General features: G+C 37.4%; 1 protein-coding gene across 1 annotated transcript; it reads right to left on the bottom strand.

Annotated features, from left to right (window-relative positions):
* Window positions 1–845: 845 nt before the first annotated feature.
* LOC131796695 (putative leucine-rich repeat-containing protein DDB_G0290503) lies at window positions 846–21,912 on the bottom strand. The gene is made up of 15 exons (XM_066163591.1): window positions 21,394–21,912; window positions 20,293–20,334; window positions 20,094–20,165; window positions 19,516–19,605; window positions 18,847–18,984; window positions 17,769–17,874; window positions 15,623–16,767; window positions 14,717–14,921; window positions 8,825–8,904; window positions 7,596–7,667; window positions 6,656–6,751; window positions 6,261–6,389; window positions 5,549–5,630; window positions 3,652–4,979; window positions 846–3,198 (listed from the first exon to the last, which is right to left on the bottom strand). The coding sequence occupies exons 2-15, from the start codon at window positions 20,329–20,331 to the stop codon at window positions 3,001–3,003; spliced, it is 3,780 nt and encodes a 1,259-aa protein (XP_066019688.1). The 5' UTR covers window positions 20,332–20,334; window positions 21,394–21,912; the 3' UTR covers window positions 846–3,000.
* Window positions 21,913–22,316: the final 404 nt, after the last annotated feature.

Raw genomic sequence — 22,316 nt, 5'->3', positions numbered from 1 at the left:
TATTTTTATTTTCCCATGAAATCTCATTTTTTGCATGTTCAAGCCCGTTCTACACACATTTTGGAATCAAAGCTGCGAAGAACTGCGTGCCCTTTTACGAGTCTTTCCTGGTTTCCTAATGAAATACAGTAGAATTCCGCTGATTCGCACCCCCAGGGTTCGCAAACGGAAAATGGTTCGAGTTAGCGGGGATTCGAGTAATCTGTTGGCCCAACTGTAATCGGCAACTTTTGACGTTTGGGGCAACTTTTTGCTGTTCTAGCAACCTATTGAAATTTTTGCCTTTCTGAGCAATTAATTAGATTTAGACCACAAAAGCACGAAAAAGTCAACGATTTCATATACAACTTCACTTTCTGCGAATTTCTTGAATTCTAATCAATCTTTAGAACAGTCTGTCACTTGACCACGTTTCGCTGGCCTATTGTGATCCTTATCTGTTGTGTGTGCCCGGGGACAAAGAATTTGAACCTTGCCTGGGTGGGGTGTGGAACTGGAATCGGAACTGTCAAGTCTTTGTTGCGGAATAAAATCGAGGAATTTGAGAGTTTCTTTTAATTTTCCAAATTAAATATATTTATTAGCACCTTATGGTCTCTTTAACTCTTCTGATTGCTTTCCGGTCACTGTTACTGATGTTTTCTAGCATTGTGTCGGTGTACGTGGTGCAACAGACCATCAAGTATGACCTTTATAGTGTAGTGTAGGCGAGCAACGAACAAAAAGTAATCCAAAATGAAACCTTGGTTAATAGAAACACTCTTGAAAAGCGAAAACTAATCCTAGTGAATAAAGTGAGTTTCTTGGCTTCTTTCAACATCTCAGAAAGAGTCAAACACTTATTCATTTTCAAATAATATAATCACATAAAAGTCGCTAATTACAGTAATAATTTCAAAAATACTACAATTGGAGAGAAAATTCACAGACTTTGACGAATAACATCAGTTAAATGAAGTAAAGCTTTACAAAGTTAATACAGCAATCTAAACAGCGTATACAACTGTACAACTTTTCCCGCAATTTTATCCTGAGGGTCTACATTGAAGTCTAACCCTAAATAACTATTACAAATTAAAATAAAATCGGCGTGCTTCACACGCCTTTACAATATCATACAGCTATTTCGTTATTTTAAACATAATACAAGCAAAATATTTATTTTTCGTACTAAGGACGTTTCTAACTCATGATTAACTGAACTGGCGAGCAACATACTCCTACTCTGTATGCTAATAAACTGTAGGTAAGCAGCAGATTGAATTCCTCTTTTCAAAACACTTGAACTAACGCGTTATCAAACGCTTGGTTTAAGTGTGGTTGTGCGTTAATCGAATTATAAAGCCCTTAGAAAGTTTGGAGAGCACTCAAGATGAAAAGGTCGTTCTTGGCTTTGCCTAAAGCAAACTTTACTCATCGTTTGTGCTCTCCAAACTACCTGCTCGCTTCGCAACTCGATGAACACACGATGCCGCAAGAACCAGTTACACGATACACACAAACATACCTAAACTTTATTTAAACACGAATGTCAACGTAGCTACACAAAGCTAATGTCTTCGTGTTAAATATAATAAAATACAATGAAAATACAAATGATAATAAGAATATAAGATTTACATGCCTATCAAATGATACATTAATAAAATATGAGTACTATAAAATAGGATGTAATTTACAATAGATATGAAAATACATCTTTGACAAAACTAAGAATTTTCCTCTTAAATTCATATAAATCCTCGCAAGCTCTAGGCCATCAGAGAGGGAATTCCATAGTTTAGCAGCCAAGTAATTAAAAGAATGTAGACTATACACCGTTGTTCTCGGCTTAGAAAGTGACAAGATGTGGTGACCACGAAGGTTGTAATTTGTAGAACGAGGAGTAAACATGATTCTCACATGAGAAATTTGTCGATACTTTACACGGTTCGCTATACAATCAAGAGAGCATATCCCCATAAACTCCCTCGTTATCATTGCTATTCAATTTTTTTTCTGTGGACTTCTAAAAGCACGTTTTGTTCAAAAAAGCACCATGTTACCAATGTGTTATCCGAATGAAACGTATTAAAGCTTATTTCTATACGAATTTTATGTTTTCGAAGCACCTGGAGTGTGATCCTAAGGTCAGTCCTCTGAAAAAGAACCTGCCCCGAGATTTTTGTCAAACTTTACCCATTGGTTGTTTATCTTGTAGAAATGTAAATTTTGAAATAAAAAAAGACAGGTCCCAATTTTCGTTTAGGAGCTGCATTACCTAGTATACGTATGATATGATTACTAAAATACATTGAAAATTATAGTTACCAGATCTTACTAAATTCGCGTTTCCAAAATTGAATTCCTTTTCCTACACAGAGAATTCGTTTATATTTATTTTACGTTCTTCGTTTGAAGAAAGTCACGATTTACCCCAAAGAAAAAGCCACCATTTTTAAATCTGCGCGCAGTTGTCAATTGTGAAATCATGCGCAGTAAGGATGTTAAAGTGCAAGGTATACGTAACATGCATTATAGGAATAAAACCAATTGCACGCCATTCAGATTCAAAGACGTGTCATTAATGTTTCAGCCAATATAAAATTACATCCCCCTAATTTCAAACCTTACCAAAAATACGACAAGGGTCTTCGTTTAAGATTGAAATCAAAGTGGGAGGGCGTTTTGCAGAACTGAGCTACAAAAAAAAGTCATAAAACTTATTTGTTCATAAATTCTTTCTGCATAAAACTTAAAGGACAACCTCCCACGTAGTAAATGCTTTTAGTTGATGATACTCCTATCATTTTCCATTCCTTTGAAATTTCATGCCTTTCTCCCATTCTGAATAATAAAATCAATATTTGAAACTTATCAATCTAATCATGTCTTATGATTTCTAGGAAGGGGGGGGGATGCACAAGAGATGTCCTTCAGTAGCATACGCACCATTACAATTACATTGGTAATAGCAGAATTACGTTAATTCTGTTAAAAGCAAAACTAACCAAACCTGTTTTAAACAGGTTCCTCAAGTTCATCGATGATCTCCTGTATGCTTGGTCTCGCCTCGGGCTCTGATTGCAAACATCCCCGGATAAGGGCTCGATTCAATTTGTTTTTAACCATGGCGACTTGCCGTTTACGCCTTATTGGATCAGGCAATTCCCGGATGCACATCTCACAGAGGAGGACACCAAAACTGTACACATCAACCTGAACAAGATAAGGGACCAAAATGAGAGGAAATACAGCACTGCACTAAAGTTTCTTACGTCGAATGTGTGAAATTGTCTCGATCCATTTCTATCTCCAGATAAGCGATAACACTTGACTATATAGACCCCATGGCAGACTCGATTAGTATTCCTTTGTATTCAAGTAGATTAGCCCAACTAGCATTGTCAGTATGTCCTAGGAACAATAAAAACCTTACCTCAAAGATCCGACTAGCTAGGCTAATATACATGAGTACAATAAAATACCAATCCGGCCTGTTAATTACACATACTGCCTATTTTATGTCAACAAAATAAAACTGAAATCTTGACCTACAAGCGATATTAACAAGATAAATATTAATGTCCGTTACATTAAGCTTAACTCAATTCATAAACGTACATGCACGTGAAATGCACACTTATATACAATAAACAGATTACAGCTAACCTTGACGGTTTGATTTTTAGTAAGTGCTTCAGGAGCACTGTATATCATGGCACCAGGAGCAACTGTCATGGTCTGCTGCATAAAGTTGGCGGTTCCATAATCCGACACTTTGCCTCGCCAATGTTCACCCTGTCGCCAAAGTAGCACATTTGCACTGCTGACGTCGCGATGAATGATAGGAGATGGTTGCTTTTGGTGAAGGTAGTTTAGCGCCCGAGCTACATCCAGGGAAATAAAAGACAATTCAGCCTCAGAAAGAGCTCTCTGTTCCAACAGAGCGCGTAAACTTGTTTCCATCAGCTCTGTTACAAACAATGGATTCTCTTCCTCATTTGTAGCTCCGATGAACTGCAGCAAGCAAGGGTGGCGGCATTTCGATGCAATATCCATTTCTCGCTCAAATAAATTGCGGTTGTAAGGAGAGAGAATCAACTTATGCATCTGTTTCACCGCAACCGAACAACCACAATATTTGCCTTCGACAACTCTTGCCCAGCCTCCTTCGCCGAGAAATCTACCTGTTAGCTGAATGTGATCCCGTGAAATGACCCACTCAGGGGACTGTTGTCGTTGATATTCCCGGAACTCATCCTGAGCTGTGGACAGAGTTGTTTCCAATTCATTCATGTCCTGGTCTTTTTCCTCCAGCTGTTGTCTTATTGCAGTAGTTTGATTCTGTAAATGAGCAGTTTCTTCATTTTTTTCTAGTAGCTGCCCTCGGACAATCGTCATTTGCCGAGTTACATCTCTCAGCTGTCGTTGATGTTCACGTAACTCATCCTGAGCTGTGGACAGAGTTGTTTCCAATTCATTCATTTCCTGGTCTTTTTCCTCCAGTTGTTGTCTTATTGCAGTAGCTTGATTCTGTAAATGAGCATTTTCTTCATTTTTTTCATGTAGCTGCCCTCGGACAATCGTCATTTGCTGGGTTACATCTCTCAGCTGTCGTTGATATTCACGTAACTCATCCTGAGCTGTGGAAAGAGTTGTTTCCAATTCATTTATTCCCTGGTCTTTTTCCTCCAGTTGTTTCCTTAAGACAGTAGCTTGATTCTGTAAATTGGCAGTTTCTTCCTCTTTTTGTTGTAGCTGCTCTCGGACAATCTTTATTTGCTGGGTTACATCTCTTAGTACTTCATTTCTCTCTTGTACTTGTCCACGCAGGTTTGTCAGCTGCTGCTCCATCTCAGCCAATTGTTTCCTTAAATTTCCTTCAAGTTGTTCTTTTTTCCTCAGCTGGTCATTTAAATATGTCACCCGCTGCTCCATTTCACTCACCAGCCTGTGACCATTTCCTTCTTTCTCCTCTATCTCCGTGAGTCGCTTGCCTGTTCACAAGATGAGAAATCCACAATTTAATGTAAATTCTAGAAACTATACCTGGCCGGAAATGGAAAATCTATTTTTTTTCACTAGTTGAATTCTCGTGAGCCCATGATCGTCTTGAAATGAGAAATTGTTGCAGTCATCGATAGTGCTTGAGGAACCTCATCCAGGCTGTGAGGTTTGATTGTTTGAGTAAGTAAACTGAGTGGCATTTGCAGCAACATCCAATTGGATATTTATCTGCGTGTACTCAGCCGCTCTTAAACAGAGCACCAACATGTAAGTGCTTATACACCTCCTTCGTGCACGTGCCCTAAAGTCACGTAAAAGATTATGGTTGATTAGATTAATAGGGTGGATAAAAATAACAATGATGAGGATTATGATGGTGATGATAAGCGCTCTGTAACTAATGACAATCCTGCGCTAGAGCGAACTGATAACGAAGAGGTGCGCGCCCAAAAAAAGATACAGGCGACGAGAAAACCAATAGGTCATTTATGTAGTACAAAACTAACCTGTCTAGTTGTCAAATAACGTACATAGGGCACTTTGGCTCAGTAGTACATACCATATAATGATCCGGCCGCCTCTGTCCTGATATTAGTCGCAGCTCCCACATATTCCCTCAAAGTTTTAATGATAACCTCGGCCTGAAGAGCAAAAACGTTATGCAATATATCAAAAGCTCGCAACTCATCGAGACATGCACTTGCGAGTCTTAAAGTTGTAATCTGTATTATAAATGAAGGGTGTTTGTCTGAAGAAAAAAATTTTACCTTTAAGACAAGGGGTAAAGCTGCACAAAAAAAAATTGACTAGTAACGTCATTTTCAAAAATGTCCGATGCGTTTGTAATAGTTTACCCTTGTAATCATCAAAGAGAAATGTATTACTAAGAACCTTCAACCTTTCATTCTCAAATGTTAATGCGTTGGCTGAAATATATCTGTCTAATTTGGGTATCACATGAAATTCCTTTCCTTCAGTAGAACTTTGGCGAAGGAAGACAACTTTTTGAGGCTCAAATGAAATGACATCATAAAAAAATTATCTTTATAAAGTTTAAAACCTTCACCGCTACGGAGAAAAGGAGGTATTTTGCGTTTTTACAGCACCGTAAAGACGGAACCGCGCCAAGGGACGTCTTAGGGATCAAATCTAACTTATTTCCACGAGTTTGTCTGTCAAACATGACTCCATTCTAAGACTATATAAGCTACCCCTTATGAATTTCTAATAATTCAGCTAAATTATCACAAGGCCTCTTTGGTTTCACTTACTTCTTTGGACTTAAAAGCAAAAAGCTCATACGTGCATCCAAAGGGGTACCCATAGCCAAATACTGTTTTGTCATTTGGATCTTGAGTAACAAATGATATTCTCTTGATGTTGTGTCTGTAATCTTCAATCTACAAAAATATCGCCAAAGAAAAGCTTGAAACACACCTTGAAAATGATTTCTAAGATGTCCGAGAGGACATCTCTATAGAGAACTTAAATATGATTTTCTGAGCATTGTGCGCGATAATTCGAACAAACAAGTTTGCCGCAACACAAATTGTGACAAAATGGATAGACTTTGAAAATTGAGATTGGATTTGAGAACTGGTTTAAATTCTCTGGATTAAATTTATACAATATTATGATAAACGAATTCTAAACTCTGTTCTCTTACATCAGTTCCCCCTTGCTCTGTCCAGACACGAGTCCTGCAAATACATAGTTCACAATATGGCGTCCAGTCTCCTGCCCAATAAAGTGCCATCCATGCCTACAAAGATGAATTTCAATTATTGCAACATTTAGCAATCTCAGATTAATTTATGCATGAAAAGTTTGCAGCCCTTGCCAAATTTATATTCATGCATGTGATAAATGAACCACATGTTCTGCTTCCAAACATAAATGTTACAGGTACATAAACCCACGTATGTGTGAGCCCCCAATGTTTACATTTACATATCAAATTTGATTGTTTTGCAAAGTTCAAAATAAAGGCATGTTGTGGTGTCAGTGTCACCTTAATTCTGCAATAATGTAATGCATTTAAGGTGGCTTTGAACATACTTTACAGTTTGTTTTAAAACTTCAGTTGCAATGCAATTTTGAGTTCAGAGATTTTGCCTCACAAACACTTAACATAATTAATATTAGTATAATTGCTCCAGTGATTATAGAAATGTACAGCCTCTGATTGGTTGGGGATTGCATCATATCTTGTTTGAGGTGATTAAAGCAGGAGCATTAAATTTCAAATATTAACAATATTAACAAAACAGCAATATGTGAAGGGAGCTTAAAGGTAACTCTGAATGAGGTAAACCTTGATATCCTGATTGCAATTAAATATTAAAAAATTGGCATTACCCTTCCTTCCTTAAAAGTTGCAGGCACATATATGTAAAATTAGGCATGTCTCTTTCAAGCTGTGTTGTTCCTGTCACATCATCATTGATTATTGAGAGAAAATTGATGGGTAATGTGTGTGATACCATTTTCTTTAAGGGATTAGGAGTGAAAAAGTGTTGAAACACTGACCCATCAAAGAATCAACTATAGCAATATGTTAACGTGTTGCTACAGCTTTGGGATCCAACATGTCAAGGGTGTATTACCTTTCTTTTCTTTAATACCTCAAAAGCCTCAACGTACATAACTTCACTTGTGATGCCTTTAGTTCCTAGAATCTTTGAGAAGAATATATCGAATTTACTCCAATCTTACATAATTATTTTTGGAGGAACTTGATCAGATTATCATTATAATAGCTCTGTGATTACCATCATGAATGTGAAACAAGGTTTTACACTATCTAAGAAAAAAACTAACATCTATTCTATCATAAAATCAAGTAGTAGGTGACATAGGTGTACCTTAGTGCAGTAGGTGTAGTTTGGTGCAATAAGTGTAGCAGGTGTAGTTCAGTGTGGTAAGGGGTAAGTTTCTCAAGAAACTGTGATGCTGCATCAGTGAGAGAGTATAACAAGGTAGTTTGGTATTATCAACTGAATTGATAACATAAATTGGCCACTGTTAAGAGTTTCAAAGCTGATATTTGGAGCATTAGCACTTCATCAGCATGAATAGAGGAATTGTGAGTTGTGTGTGTGTGTTTATATGCAGAAAATGGAGCTATGTCATCAGTGGAAACATGGTAATGAGAAAAAACAAAAAATAAACTAGCTGGATGCAAAGCACTCATTGACAAACTTTTTTCTAAAGTTTTGTGGCTTTCTGAACTGCCTAGATGTAAGGAGAGGTAGATATTTCTTGACCAGAACATCAGTTAAGTGGAACAAATAGTAAACAGCACAACAGTAGCGGAGGAGGGAAAATGCCAGAAAAATATACTGGAGGGGGGGGGGGGGGGCAGGGATTTACTGAGGTATGACACAGTAGACATTTATCCGACCAAAACTTGGTCTGAGCAATACTAGGTTTGACTGAACAACTTGACCAGAAAATTATTTTGAGCCTTGCACATGATTTGAGAGCTCTGCCTCTGTGTTACTTTTATAAGTTTTGTAATGAGTTTTCTTGTGCTATTTGGAATAAATTTATGAGAACTGGCAGATTTTAGAAAATTCCATGTGTATATTTGTACTACACTCTAATTGGAATCATGTGATTATATCTACACGAAGTACTTTACATTGTCAGAAGTCAACCACAGTTTACTAAACATCTAGTTATATAATAGATAATAAACCAAATGCTTTAAATCCATGTTATAGAGCAGTTATTTGATTCATGAGGAGAGATATAATAATATCAAGAACAATAACAATAATAACAGGTTTAATGGTGATAATTAAAAGGATAATTAAAATTATAAGGATCAAACCTGGCATCTGAATGTGAAGTCTGGTTTACTGAGTTTCCTCGAAGACAGAGGTGTTGCCATTTCCTTAATCTTAGTAATGGCTGAAAAAAGAGAAAATCTAGGTTTTTAAGCAACATAAATGGACAACACAAAGGAGGAACACTTTAAACTTTGTGCTGGCAACAAAGCACACCTAGTAATTTTCAGCCTTTACTTAGGAATCAATCACCAAAAAGGTGACAAAAGAATAGAACTGCAGTCCTATTATCAGAGTTGCAGAATCATATCACCATAAGAATGTACTTATGACTCTATGTGTTGGAGAAAAACTGTTCCAAGGGGTTTACAAATTGACCACTCAAGCTTAGAACTATAACTTTACTTATGCCTATACCATATTGATACCCATGTTAGTTAGCTTCTTTACAACACTTTTATAGTGGACAGTGATTTTCTATAAGTTCTCTATGTAATAAGGTATGTCAAAAAACATAACCAGTGTGACTTCTTCATCAATCATCAGAAAAACATTTTGGCTTTCCCATTAAGGATTTCAGTTTATGCAAGAATTGCAAAGATCAAAGACTCAAGTCACAGTGAAACAAAACTTGAGTATCATGCTTCTCTTGTCTCCACACACAACATTGAAACATTGAAACCCAGCGACAGATCACCCATTGTCCGAATTCAGTATTACCAGAAGCCTTTCAAATCCATTGGCATGGTGATGACCACAGGGTTACTTATTTAAATTTTTTGACTGTGTAAAACTTTATTATTCTTTAAGCTAACAAAAAGAATTAAGCTGAATAAAAAAAGCGTAAATTGTGTTATAATTTACTCTATTCAAAGGCAGACTATTAATAAAAGTACTTCCGGGTTTTTTTATTTATGACTGACCGTCAAGTTACACCTGAATCAGATAATCCATTGATGCTCTTTAAACAATGAAAAATATCATGATCAGTCCTCAATTACAATAGTACCAACTAGAAGTGGTGACTTACCAATTCCTTTGCTTTATAAAGGTCTTCCAAATAGAGTGAAGTGCTACCTTGTGTTATCTCTTAGATGGTTTTCTTAGCTGCGTAGAAAAAAACAGTTTTTTATGCTTCAGCCGATCAAGTTAAAAAATTTACATATTTAAGCGATAGAATAATTTTTTTCCGGGCTCTATAACCTGATGAAGCATCCGCTTGGAAACTGAATTGGCAAATTAGACGATGCGTACCATGTTTATTTATGTTATGGAGTGCAGATCAAGTTCTCCTGTACGCATGACGTTTCGCAGATAACACGAGCGTATTGCACTCTGGGATCATCACACTGCACTGTGGGCTCGTTTACGGGCAGTGATAACGAAGTCGGCGGATGAGTGGACGGGGAAATTTGAAAAATTGCAAAATTTTAAAAGGTCCCGAAATTTTTCCGCAGGTAATCGAACGAAAGCCATTCTTGTTCAAAATTGTCATGCCGCGGTTTCCGTAGGTTTTAAACCGAAAGAAACTCAAGAAGAATGTTAGGACTTATACCCACACCATTCCTCAATCGAATCATGAGAAGTAAATTTTAGAAGCCGGGTTAGTTCCTTAATTTACCAGACCCCGACACTCTTAAAATTGCTTGGGAAGACTCACCATCAAGCCTACCTGATATTATTTAGAGTGGAGCTGAAACACTTACGTATTTACACAAAATGAAAAGATAAAAACTCAATTTAGTTGCATAATGGAACAACAGCAAAATATGCTAATATTTCAAAGTTTGCCAAGAACTTATCACGAACTGATCAGTCGCTCAAAGAGAAACAGAAAGCAAATGAAAATGAATACTCTCGATCGATACAGAAAAATTAAGCACTATCTTAGGCAAAAGAATGCTGAAAAAAAACTCTTCCACCCGGCCTCGATCCAGGGAGGAGGTAAGAGATAAAAATGTGAGTGATAAGAGATAAAAATGTGAGAGATGGCGGTGCAGATAATGCTATTTTTAAAAGGAAAGTCTATTTCAAGAAGTCTGTTCCTAAAATTGCTAAATTTAGAAACTTTGAAAAGAGCAAAAGTCACAGTTGACCTCCGCCCTGTTTCATTCTTCATCATCGGCCTCCAAGGAACGGACACGCTCCTCATGTGATTTATAAGTGTTAATCACCAGTTTTACCACAAATCAGAGAGCTGAATCATAGAAATTCTCAGAGTTAATGTAGACTTATATGTAGAAAGGTAAGAAATGCTCCATCTTTTTTCTTGATGAGAAGAAAACGTCGGTGGAGGAATAACGCCAGCTGTAATTGCATAATAAGCAACAGTTATTTCATACTCTATCGAGTTAATTTTAACTATTAAGTGCTCTGAAGTTTTTTGGATGAGCCGTAAATGTACCCATATGTTCCTTTTTGTTTTGTTTGTTTTTTCGTTTTCATTTCATTTTTCAAAGTTCTTTTGAACACTAAGGGACGAAATTGTCCTTTCAGTTGACAGGCCTGTAGATCCCTCTACAACAATGTCATTCACTACAGGTCTTAGTACCGTGAAATATGTCTCACTGTAAAAGTATTCTGGGAAGAGAGTGATTTGGAGCAGGCGAGAGAAATCTTCTTTTTCAATATTTAAACAACTCGGCAGTAGTTTCACGTGGTCTGTTCTCTTATCATCAACGGTAATCATCATCTCAGTGGCCACAATATCGACGTCAAATAAAACGATTCTCTTAGTGCGTGACAAGTTGACCCGATCGGCGTTATCTTTACTCTCATCGACAACGGCAAATTGGCCAATCAGATCGCGACATTAGCCCTAGTTATGGTCAAATAAGTCTACAGTCATTGATAGTCCAAAAACGGCCGCTCCTACTACCATGGAAAATCAAAATTACGAGCACTGCGAGCATTGGAAAGAGCGCAAAATTTGTTAGTAGTTTCGCAATATGAAGGACGCGAAAGGTTTAGGTTTACGAATTCGCATTTGAATTCAGTAGAGCCGTCGATCCAATTCACCCTTGAGCGCGAAAAGGATAAAGATTTGCCCTTTCTTGATTTAAATGTGTCCAGAGAGGTTCAGGGTAATTTAGAGACAAGTGTCTACCGTAAACCTACCCACACCGACAAATACCTCGCTTTCGATTCTCACCACCCTATCTGCCATAAAAAGTCTGTAGCCAAAACTTTATTTAGGAGGGCTGACTGTCTACCATCTTAACTCGATTCGAAGGCTGAGGAGAGGAAATATGTTTCCAATGTCCTAAAGGCAAATGACTATACAAAAACTTTTCTCCGTAACTGCCAAAAACCAGTTACAAATAGTAACGCTCTTGATGAAGAGGAACCAGCGACTGGTTTTGCTGCATACAGGGTGTTACGGAACCCATCAAGAGAATTTTGAATAGCCACAACGTTAAAGTTGCTCAAAAACCTTTTCAGACTTTGGGGCATATTTTAGCCAAACCTAAGGATCCTGTCACGAAAGAACAACGAACCGACGCTATTTATTCTATTCCTTGCAATGACTGTGACAACGAATACATCGGACAGACCAAACGTCAGTTTGGTACACGGTTAAAAGAGCACCAAAAAGCGGTTTTTCTTAGCAAAAAGGAAAATTCAGCTTTATCGGAGCATACATGCCTAACCAACCATACAATTGGGTGGGATAATTCTAAAATTATCACCACTAATCGGCGTTACCACCAGCGCCTTTGTTTGGAGGCTTGGCATATTAACTCCGCCCACGCTCCTTTAAATCGTGACGATGGCGGTTTGCTTCCTGACGCCTATTTACACCTCGTCAGAAAAAAAGGCCGCTAATTAGTGATCATATAAAATGACCTCTTGTTGCAGCGTTTAGATCACCTCTGATGAAGGCACTAGACAGGAGTGTCGAAACGTTGGGTCTATGAATTGTAACTTCTTCAGTTACATTCATTAAATCTGCAAACCAGAGTAGTATCAAACCATGTCTGGTTGTCCACCTGGTTGCCTTGTGAACTTTAATATGTTTTACATTGTGGAAGGTCACAAACTTGCCTACTTTTGATCACGTGATTTCTTATACATATCGAAAAGCTCATTCATCTGAACTTAACATCGTAAGCCTGAGTTGTCAGTTAGCAGGTGGTTATCATGTGAGATCACTTTGGTACGAGCCTGATACCTTTTGCTGAAGACTGAGGTCTTTGGTTTTGAGTTGCTATTCTATTAAATTTTGTTTCCCTCACAAGAACAAGTTTTACTCCTCGGTACACAGTTAGCTCCTGGGACTGTGACGTCTCGTACATTGAGGAAACAAGGCAGCAGTTGCCGAGCTAGAGTACGAAACAAAAGTTCCCATGCGTCACCCGTAGCATATGCCGTCTTATTACGGAAGGAAAGCGCCAACGATAATTAATTAATTTTAAAGGAAAATGAAAAGTAATTTCTTTGATGCGATCGCAGAGAATTTAGAATATCTTACAAAGATCTAAAGGCAAACAACTAAACATATCGCTTTCGCCATACAACAACAACTATTGACAAAAATATGGACGATATTTTACAGATGAGGATCAAAATTGACAACATAAGTGCTTATAGAACTGAAGGAAATAAGATATTGCCAAATTAAAAGTTATGAGCAAATAAGAAAGCTCTGAAATTCTTTCTTTCCACAGAAATTTTGTATATAGGACGAGGGGAAGAGTTTCTACTTTGCAATTTCTTTAGCTGCAGCTCACCTGCAAAAATCAGTTCTTCATTTTGTACTTCATCCTCGGATAAAAATATTACTTATTTCATTTAATACATAATCCTCTACGGGAACAACAATCCCAGAAGAATTTGCAATAATTCCAGCCTGAGGCTCCGCAGCTCAATTGGTTATAATGCCCGGAAGTGCTCGGGTTCGAATCCTCTCGAAGTCAGAATTTTGCAAAGTTCTTTTCTTGAATTTCTTTACTGATGCTCGCTTGCAAGGATCATGTCTTCACTGATTTGTTACTTTGAACGTTTAGATCAGGGTCTTACTTATTGTGGATTCTGATGAATAACCACCACTCGGTTTTGGAAAAAATTTTTCTTCTAAAAATTTGGTCAATCACAAGGCAGAAGAAAAAAATTGTCATTTTTGGTAAGAAGTATCGTTACCGTCACTTTTCAGGAAAACACTGAGTCGCATAACATCTTGAGGTAATTTTACAGTAAATGATCTGAAAGCAGAAGGAACAGGTTAGAGAAGTCCTAAAAAGGATCTTTTTCAGTGGACGTTACTGTTATTTTGACAGTCTCCCGCTTAGCTTGTTAAAGGTCATTCCTTGTTACCAAGAGCAATCCTTTCAGTACCGCTCTAACCAAAACGACCAGACCACACGATAGACAAAACCAAAAAATTAAAAATGATAGCTGTATTTAGTCTAACCAAACCAACACACTACAAATATCGCAATAAAAATTTATATCGACGGACGGAAGTTTTGTAATGAAACGTTAGGCAAAAAAATCATAATGGTATGTTATTACATTTGCAGACGATAAATTAGTCTGACAATAAGATGGATGATTTACGCTGAGAGGGCTCAGTCGTGCTAATCCGTGCCAAGCCTGCTTTTATCGACTAAAGCAGGTGCCCGAAAATGGACTCTTGATGACACCTTCTTGGTGGTATCGGACTGTGCCTTCTTTCTTTACACACCAAACGGACGCTTTTATCTAAATCCTTACGAGATCAGCGTGTAACTACCTAGGTAAGGAATAATGGAAAGCTGAACACGCCTAGACAGAAAAAGTCTACAAGTTTTCAGAAGATACACCCGAACACTTAAGTTACATCGGGAAAGATGGAATTTTCTTTGCAGGATCTTCTATATGATCGTCCGGTACAGTAGCAATACTGCAAACCATACAGACAACATTATGTTTGAAGTTGATTAGAAAACTCTATCAAAAGGTGCCCTGCGCTTCCGGTTCTATTTCATCAATTATTTCTTCCATAGTTGGTCTGGCCTGAGGGTCTGTTTCCAAACATCCTCTGATAAGAGCTCGAAGCACATTGTTTGCCACCATTGCTACTTGTTGTTCTCGTCTTTCAGGGTCTGGTAATTCACGGATGGACATCTCACAAAGAAGTACACCAAAACTGTAGACATCAACCTGACCACAGAAAATGAAGAAATAAATGACAGCACAGAGAGATGCAACACCGTGCATGCTTTTACGGCTATTGTGAGAAAATACCCTGAATAGGAGGAATATTAAGAAAGTAACTCTTGCGGCATGGGAATCTTATTAAACCAACGCTTTTAACGGCGAATGCAGTTACAGAAATGATTCGATTTTAGCCTTTTCCTAAGAAATCCCTTCCTGCACTTTAAGGTGAGAGAGGAAACAACATTCAAATATTGTTTCCTCTCTCACTCTAAAGAGTCTTTGAGCTTCTAATGAGCTGAAAAAGGCTCATGCCAATAATCGTCACTGTTCAGTGCTTTTCACAGCGAGGGCAATTGCCCATTATTGAGCAAACTATGAATTAGTGATCATGAGACACGTCTTACTTTTCAAATTCTTACTTTGCAAACTGTCATTTACATATAAGAGCACCATTTCTATATGAGGAAAGCAATTTTTTCGAATGGTGGTTCAAGGTTGGAAAGATTTAGTTTAGATTAGTTTAGTTAGAAGAGAACTACCCGTGAAGAAAACGCCCAATTACAGAGAAAGGAGGCTTTTATATTACTCTCCATCAAAATGTTACGATGTCTAGAGGTATAACACATAAAATAAATTGGAATCAAAAAGCACGAATAATCTCATCGAGTCAAAAAAGTGCCGTTAGATCATCAATCTGAGCAAACCTGGACTGTTTGATTTGTAGCGCGTGCTTCAGGTGCACTGTAGATTAGAGCCCCAGGTGCAACCGTCATGGTCTGTTTCTTGAAATTAGCAGTGCCATAATCTGACACTTTAGCTCGCCATTGAGTACCTTGTTTCCAGAGCAACACATTTGCACTGCTGATGTCACGGTGAAGAATAGGGATGGGGCGTTTTTGGTGGAGGTAGTTTAGTCCTCGAGCCACATCCAGAGCAATAACGGTGATCTCTGTCTGAGAAAGTGATCTTTCCTGTAACAGTGCTCGCAAGCTTGTTTCCATGACCTCTGTAAGAAACAAAGGTGTGTGGTCGTCGTTTGTTGCTCCAATGAATTGTAGTAAACAAGGGTGTCGACATCTCGAGGCAATGTCCATTTCTCGTTCAAACAACCTGCGGTTGTGAGGAGAAAGAATCAAATCATGTATCGTTTTCACGGCAACGACACAACCACAGAACTTTCCTTGGACAACCTCTCCCCAAGCACCTCTACCGAGGGATTTGGTCGTCAGCTGAATTTGATTACGTGGAATAACCCAGTCTGGTGATCTTTGAGCCTGATTATCACGTAATATCTGCTGAGCTGTTGAAAGGCTTCTTTCTAGTTCATTCTTTTCCCGGTCTTTTCTTGTCAGCTGTTCTTCTAGCTCGCCAACTTGTTGTACCGTAATTCCTAATCGTTCTTGCAAAGCAACAGTTGCTCTGTCTTTCTCTCTGATCTGAACTTGAAGATCTCTCAGTTGCGAATTCATTTCCCTTAATCGCAATTCCGATTCAACTAATTTTTGCTCTTTTCTCTCCAGCTGCTCTTGCATTTTGGTCTTCAGCTGATGCATTGCACGCAGGTTTCCGTTTTGGCGATCTCTTTCCTTTAACAGGTTGGCCTTTTCCGACTCTTTCTCCCTTAGTTGTGTTTGAGATTGTGAAATCTGCTCTTCCATTGCTCGCAGTTTTTGGTATAAATTCTCTTCCTGTCTAATTTTCTCTTCCAGTTGTTGATTTTTTGTATTCAAGCGAGTTTGGAGGTTTACATTAATCCCTTCCTTCTCTCGCAACTGGTCACCTTTTTCCCTGAGCTGTGCCTGTAAGTTGGATAAACGAGTTCTCATTTCCTGTAGCTCGGTCCGGTTCTCTAGCGAAAAAAAAAAACGACAGTTTCTTTTACTTCTGGGAGTCAAGAAATGTACCGAATTCACTACAGCTCACCCACTTGAGACATTCTCGTGCTCAGTGAAAGAAGATCCTCGGCTGCACGCAAATGACCTCTATCTTTGTTAACGTACGTGCCAAGCAGTTACTACTAGCCACGATTAGAGACTCCAAAGACTGACCGAACTAACCTCGTACCTAGATCCTACCGTTTAACTGTGACTAAAATGTAGGGACCACTCAACTGCTTGGCCGTGAAAGGTCTGAATACAAGACTATGACCGAACCTAACAGAAGTTGTCTTCAAATTGAGCTCATATCCTTAATAATAATGATATACATGAAAAAATTGAGCGCATCTGATTGGCTGAAAACGGATGCATTTTTCATGTAATAGCAGTGCAAATTACAAGAAGAAGCAAGTTATTCCTATTTCAGCTCGTGCATTGCTGCTCACTATTTTACCATTTTTCAAAAAGTTCCACATAGTAGAGACATGTGTTGTTTATCAGGCGTACTTTCCTCTACGAAAAGGTACAGTTTACGACAGTGAGATAACAGGAATCTCTCGCACATTTAGTTCATGTTACAAACTAAAGAGAGTGGACTGAAAAAGTAGAAGAGAGTGGACTTCTTCATTGGAAAAAAATGACTCCAAACTGCTAATGATTATGATACGGACGAGCTAAGTCGAGTAGGGTACTTGCCTAAGAATCACCTCATTCTTCAAAAGAGAATGTGATGATCAGTAAGATCGTTGGAAGAGTAAAATTATCAGTCATTGTCAGTCAGTGACAAACTTACTTTCTCATGAACACACCATTAAAACATCATGCAATATAGCATATAACATGGTAACTTTAAAATAAGAATTGAAATATGGGACCAGTACATACGAGTTATTTTAAAATACTTATTTTTGTGGAACAGTCTTTTACAGTAGTTATAATCATTCAACAAAATCAATGGTTCTGCAGTCAGTACCATTTGATGAATTTCTGGTGACCTGCTCCTTTGCTGATCCAGCCCTTTGTCTAAGAGTTACTGATACCTCAAAAAGTTCAATAATGGCATCAATTATGACCTTTGCCTGAAAGAAAAAATAACACATGCTTAGAATAATTAATAATTGCAAGTGCTTAATGAGCAATATTTAAGATTAAATGTTATGAAAATTTTTATTTGCATGAGTGAATTTGAAGCTAAAAATTTGCAGCCGAGAAGTCTTGCAAGCCTTCAAATCAAAGTGCACTGTTGTAAAGTAGATTTAAAGTATTTTCCTCTTGAACAATTTGCATAGTTCCCTGACAAAAATTTTTCTCCTCAATGGTTTCTTTTCAACAGGAAATGCCACTCTCAGAGAGGCACAAAAACATATACAATAAATTAACTGAAACAGGAATTTTTGGGTAGCTCAATATTTGAAAATTTTTTGGCTGACTAAGAAATTCCCTTGAATTATTGAAAAATTGAATTTGACTGTCATACAGAAAAGAGAATGTGGGAAAAGGAGATCAATTAATTTTTAGATGACTCAGAATTAATTTGTATCTCCATTTGTATTGTCATAATTAGATATGAAATACATTCCCCTGCATATCTCTTTGAACAGTAAAAGACTTGGATACCTTTTCCATATAAAGGGTGATGACATATGTATAACTGAAACCAACTATTAGTTACTGGTTATGAGGTAAGTCTACTGTCAAGCCCATGACCCTTGCTGCTGGAGCTTGATCCAGATGCTCATTCCACTTTCATGAGCGTATGACATAACCAGGGATACTGCATGCATCCTTACCCTAGTTGAATCCTGGGCCATAATAGTTGTCCCAGTGCAGCAATTTGTCAGCTAAGTTAATTGTTTAGCAGTTTTCTAATACCTCCATATGTTCCTCAGCAGAGAGAGGCATTGGGAGAGTGAGACATCAGATCCCATTCACAACAAAACATGGTGAAAAGACATGTCTCAAACCAAGACCATGCATCATGTCTCCTACAATTAGCCCATGCATTTCCTGTAATTCAGTCAACAAAGCAAATAATTTCTTTAATTTCTTACATTTTCTGACTTCAGAGCATAGAATGTATATCCAGTGGAACAATCAGGCTGACTGCAAACATAACCAAATATTTTCTTATCATCTGGGTCAGGAGTGACAAATGATATTCTCTTGACAGGATGCATATGCTGCACTTCCTAAAAAAAATACATCAGTAAAACCTATAAAAACACAACAAAATGTACTGAGATGGAAGGGGCACCTGGAGATTTAATCGTATCTTTCCCTTCTGCTGATCAGCCCTTCCTTTGTTCAGTACTCTCTAGCTATTTTTGACTTGAGTGGGTAAATGAAAATATAAATAAGTAAATGGATAAGTCAGTGGGTAAAGAAAACATAATGTAAAATGTAACAAAACATTTGAACCATACACTGCCCCTTGAAAATTCTCTTTGGTAATTAGATGGAAAAAGTGAAAGCAATATTTGGATGAGATTTAAGAGTTAACTTATTTCATATTTTTTTATTAAAAAAAATATATTGGATAAGATGTAGAGATAGAAATATACTGCATAGTTTTACTTAGCATTTTGATTCCCCAATCTTTTGAAAAAACTCTTTTTTCCAAAATTTGAGTTACACACTCATAGGTGCAGCTTATATGTCACTGTGTCTCTGGCAATCACATCATGGTGGTTAAATAATATTTGACTTATTTGCATACTTACTTGAGTGGTCTCATCTTCTATCCTGATACCTTCCAAACTTATAGTCAGTGTCACCCTCTCTTTGTGTTGCCCCTTTTTCTTCACCTGAGCCTAGTATAAATAACAATAATAATAATAATAATAATAATAATAATAATAATAATAATATTAAAACAGACACACATTATTACTAGCTAGCATTCCAGGACTGAGAGGATTATTATGTTACCAGAAGGATAAGTGAAAAGACATTGCTGTGCATTGGGGTAAGGCAATAGAGAAGGGGCCAGGTGCCAGATTGGGCTGAATGAAGGGCAGTTTATGACAAGCTTTCATGATCAACTATAGGCAGTAACAATTTGTCATATTGGCAGACTTGCCTGTGGTAAGTACACTGAGAAGTTTTTAGTACTTACTGGTAGGTTATAATAATGCAATTCAGGCAGTTTTATGGTGGCATGTTCAAGGAATAACACAGCCTATAATTGTCATGTTTTAGAAATATAACACAACTTATAATTGCCATTATGACAAAAAATAAATTTGAGCTTTGATTCAAGTTCATGAACTAACATGACTCATGAACAGGTACACTGCACCTTTAATTTCCTTAAAGCCTCAGCACACATCTCCCCACCCTCTGGGCTAGCAACATCTGTTATCCCCACAAGCTTTGAATTAAAAGTAAGCAAAACAGTGTTAAAACAATTTAAAAAATTAACTGAAGGAAAAGGGGGAATTTGACTCATAAATTTGCAAAATCAGTAAAAAGTTACAACTGAAAAATATTGGTCAGACCTTGCACTGAAATTTGGTTCCTTCTTCACTGGTTCCCATTTTCTTATTAACAAGAAAAGAAGAAAAAAAAATCCAAATTTACTACCAGAAGCATCAATATGAAAATTTTAATTGTATTCTAATGCACAAAAAAATAAGAACACTTAGAATTAATGCCATTAAGCACAAAGTAAATTAGCCTCTGATTTGTGGGCAAATTGCTTTACACCTAACCATAAACCCATCATGGCCTTTAGACTTAAGACTGCCCAAAAGCAAAACTTACATGGGAATTAAACAATTATGATTTTACAGAAAATGGCTATACATGTAGTCTTACAAGGTCCTATATTTGAGTTTCAGTTTTATTCAATCAGTAATATTAAATCCCCATCCCTCAAGCAACAGTTTTACCTTCCTGGACTCATCCCTTCCACCAAGTCATCAAGTGAGATACCCAACCATGTCTAAGGTTTCCCCTTTGGATTTCCAAGGACTTGTTTCCAGTTTCCACTATCATAGTATCAATGATAGTCATGGTACTATTTCTTGTGCTAAATGTTTAGTCAAAGCATGGCTAAAAAACTAAGGGCATCAACCTGGAAGAGATATTTTTACTTCTACTTTCCCATGAAATGGACTAGGCCTTTTATTTTTGTTGTGTGTGCTACCAGATCATTATAAGACTTAAACATATGGTAGAAGCTTAGCTGCCTCATCAAATTTCAAGAAACAGGTGAAATAATGGTTTCCTTCTCAATTATTTTAAGACTGATTTTCCTTTTAGAAGAATTTTCTGATCTCTATACTAAAAGAATCTTTCCTTATCATATAGCTTTAGTTCTTAGTATTTTTATTGTAATGCATAACATAGATAACTTATTGAACCACCATGTACTCTCAGATCCCCAGTATTGTGTTATCCATGCAAACATTACAATGATCATCGTTTATTGAGAGGTGAGGTTGTAATGCGCAACATGTAAACGTCATATTATGTCATAATACACTCGCTAAGCAAACAGAGTCTTGCACTTATTTAGTTCCTTCACACGCCAGCCGAATAAATCGTTTGAATTTGACTGCCAAATGTTATATCAACGGATATTACATTAAAATCACCTCATGCAGTCACTGAGTGGAACTCGAAGGCTTTCCAGTATATTTGCTTGACATGTGGAGTTGCTACCACAACAAAAAGAGTAAGGTTAAGCCATCCAAAACGATCCAATGGCGGAAATATAAACCCTTTGTGTTCTTCCAAGCTATTCCAAGCTGCTTTCGATGTAGGGTAGTCATTTAAGTTCAGCTATTCATTTGAACAGTTCGGTGTGTTACTTTCGCAGCTGAAAGTTTAGTTTGAAAACATTCAATGCATGACTAAAACACCCTACCTTCAAAGTGAAACGCAGCAAAGTACCAAGGTAATCTGTTGGGTGAATGTGAGGTCATTTGTGACGGCTGGCCGCTACCTGTTCATTCTAGACTTTCTGAAAAAAGTCACTCATTATTCAACAGAGAGAATGGGAGATAAAACTGCCAATTGTCACAAATAAATCTACATTACTTTGCAAGGCGAAGTATTTTCTACGCAAAATATACTTTGAATTATATCGCCAGGTTCAGGCATTCGGAATTTTAGTAGTCTATTAACCCAACGTAAGCTCTTGTCACGCAATACTTTTTGTCCCCAGGGGAAGGAAGTGTATTTGCGGTGACCGTTGGGTCGAGAGTTCTGAATGCGCATAGGAAGATGATTTCCCTTTCGTTTTGTTTTGTTTTTTGGATCAATGTACGACATCTTGTGGGAGCGAATGTATTTACGAACAAAGTTATTTGAAGCGGTTCTAAAAAAAGTTCACGGCTCTTCACTGAGGCTCTTATCGGGGGTGTTGGCTTTCACCGTGAACGGTGAAAATTATGGACATTTTACGGCTAACAATTCATTTTTTTCCGTTTGAGGTTACGAGGAAAATTTTTTAAGTTCACTGTTTTTACGTCTAACCGTTAAATTTTGTCAAGTTTACGTGTAAAGGCTTAACAAA

The sequence above is a fragment of the Pocillopora verrucosa genome, chromosome 3 (assembly GCF_036669915.1).
Source record: "Pocillopora verrucosa isolate sample1 chromosome 3, ASM3666991v2, whole genome shotgun sequence".
Classification (NCBI taxonomy): domain Eukaryota; kingdom Metazoa; phylum Cnidaria; class Anthozoa; order Scleractinia; family Pocilloporidae; genus Pocillopora; species Pocillopora verrucosa.
Note: the sequence above shows the minus strand (reverse complement) of the source record. Positions and strands in the feature narration are given on the sequence as shown.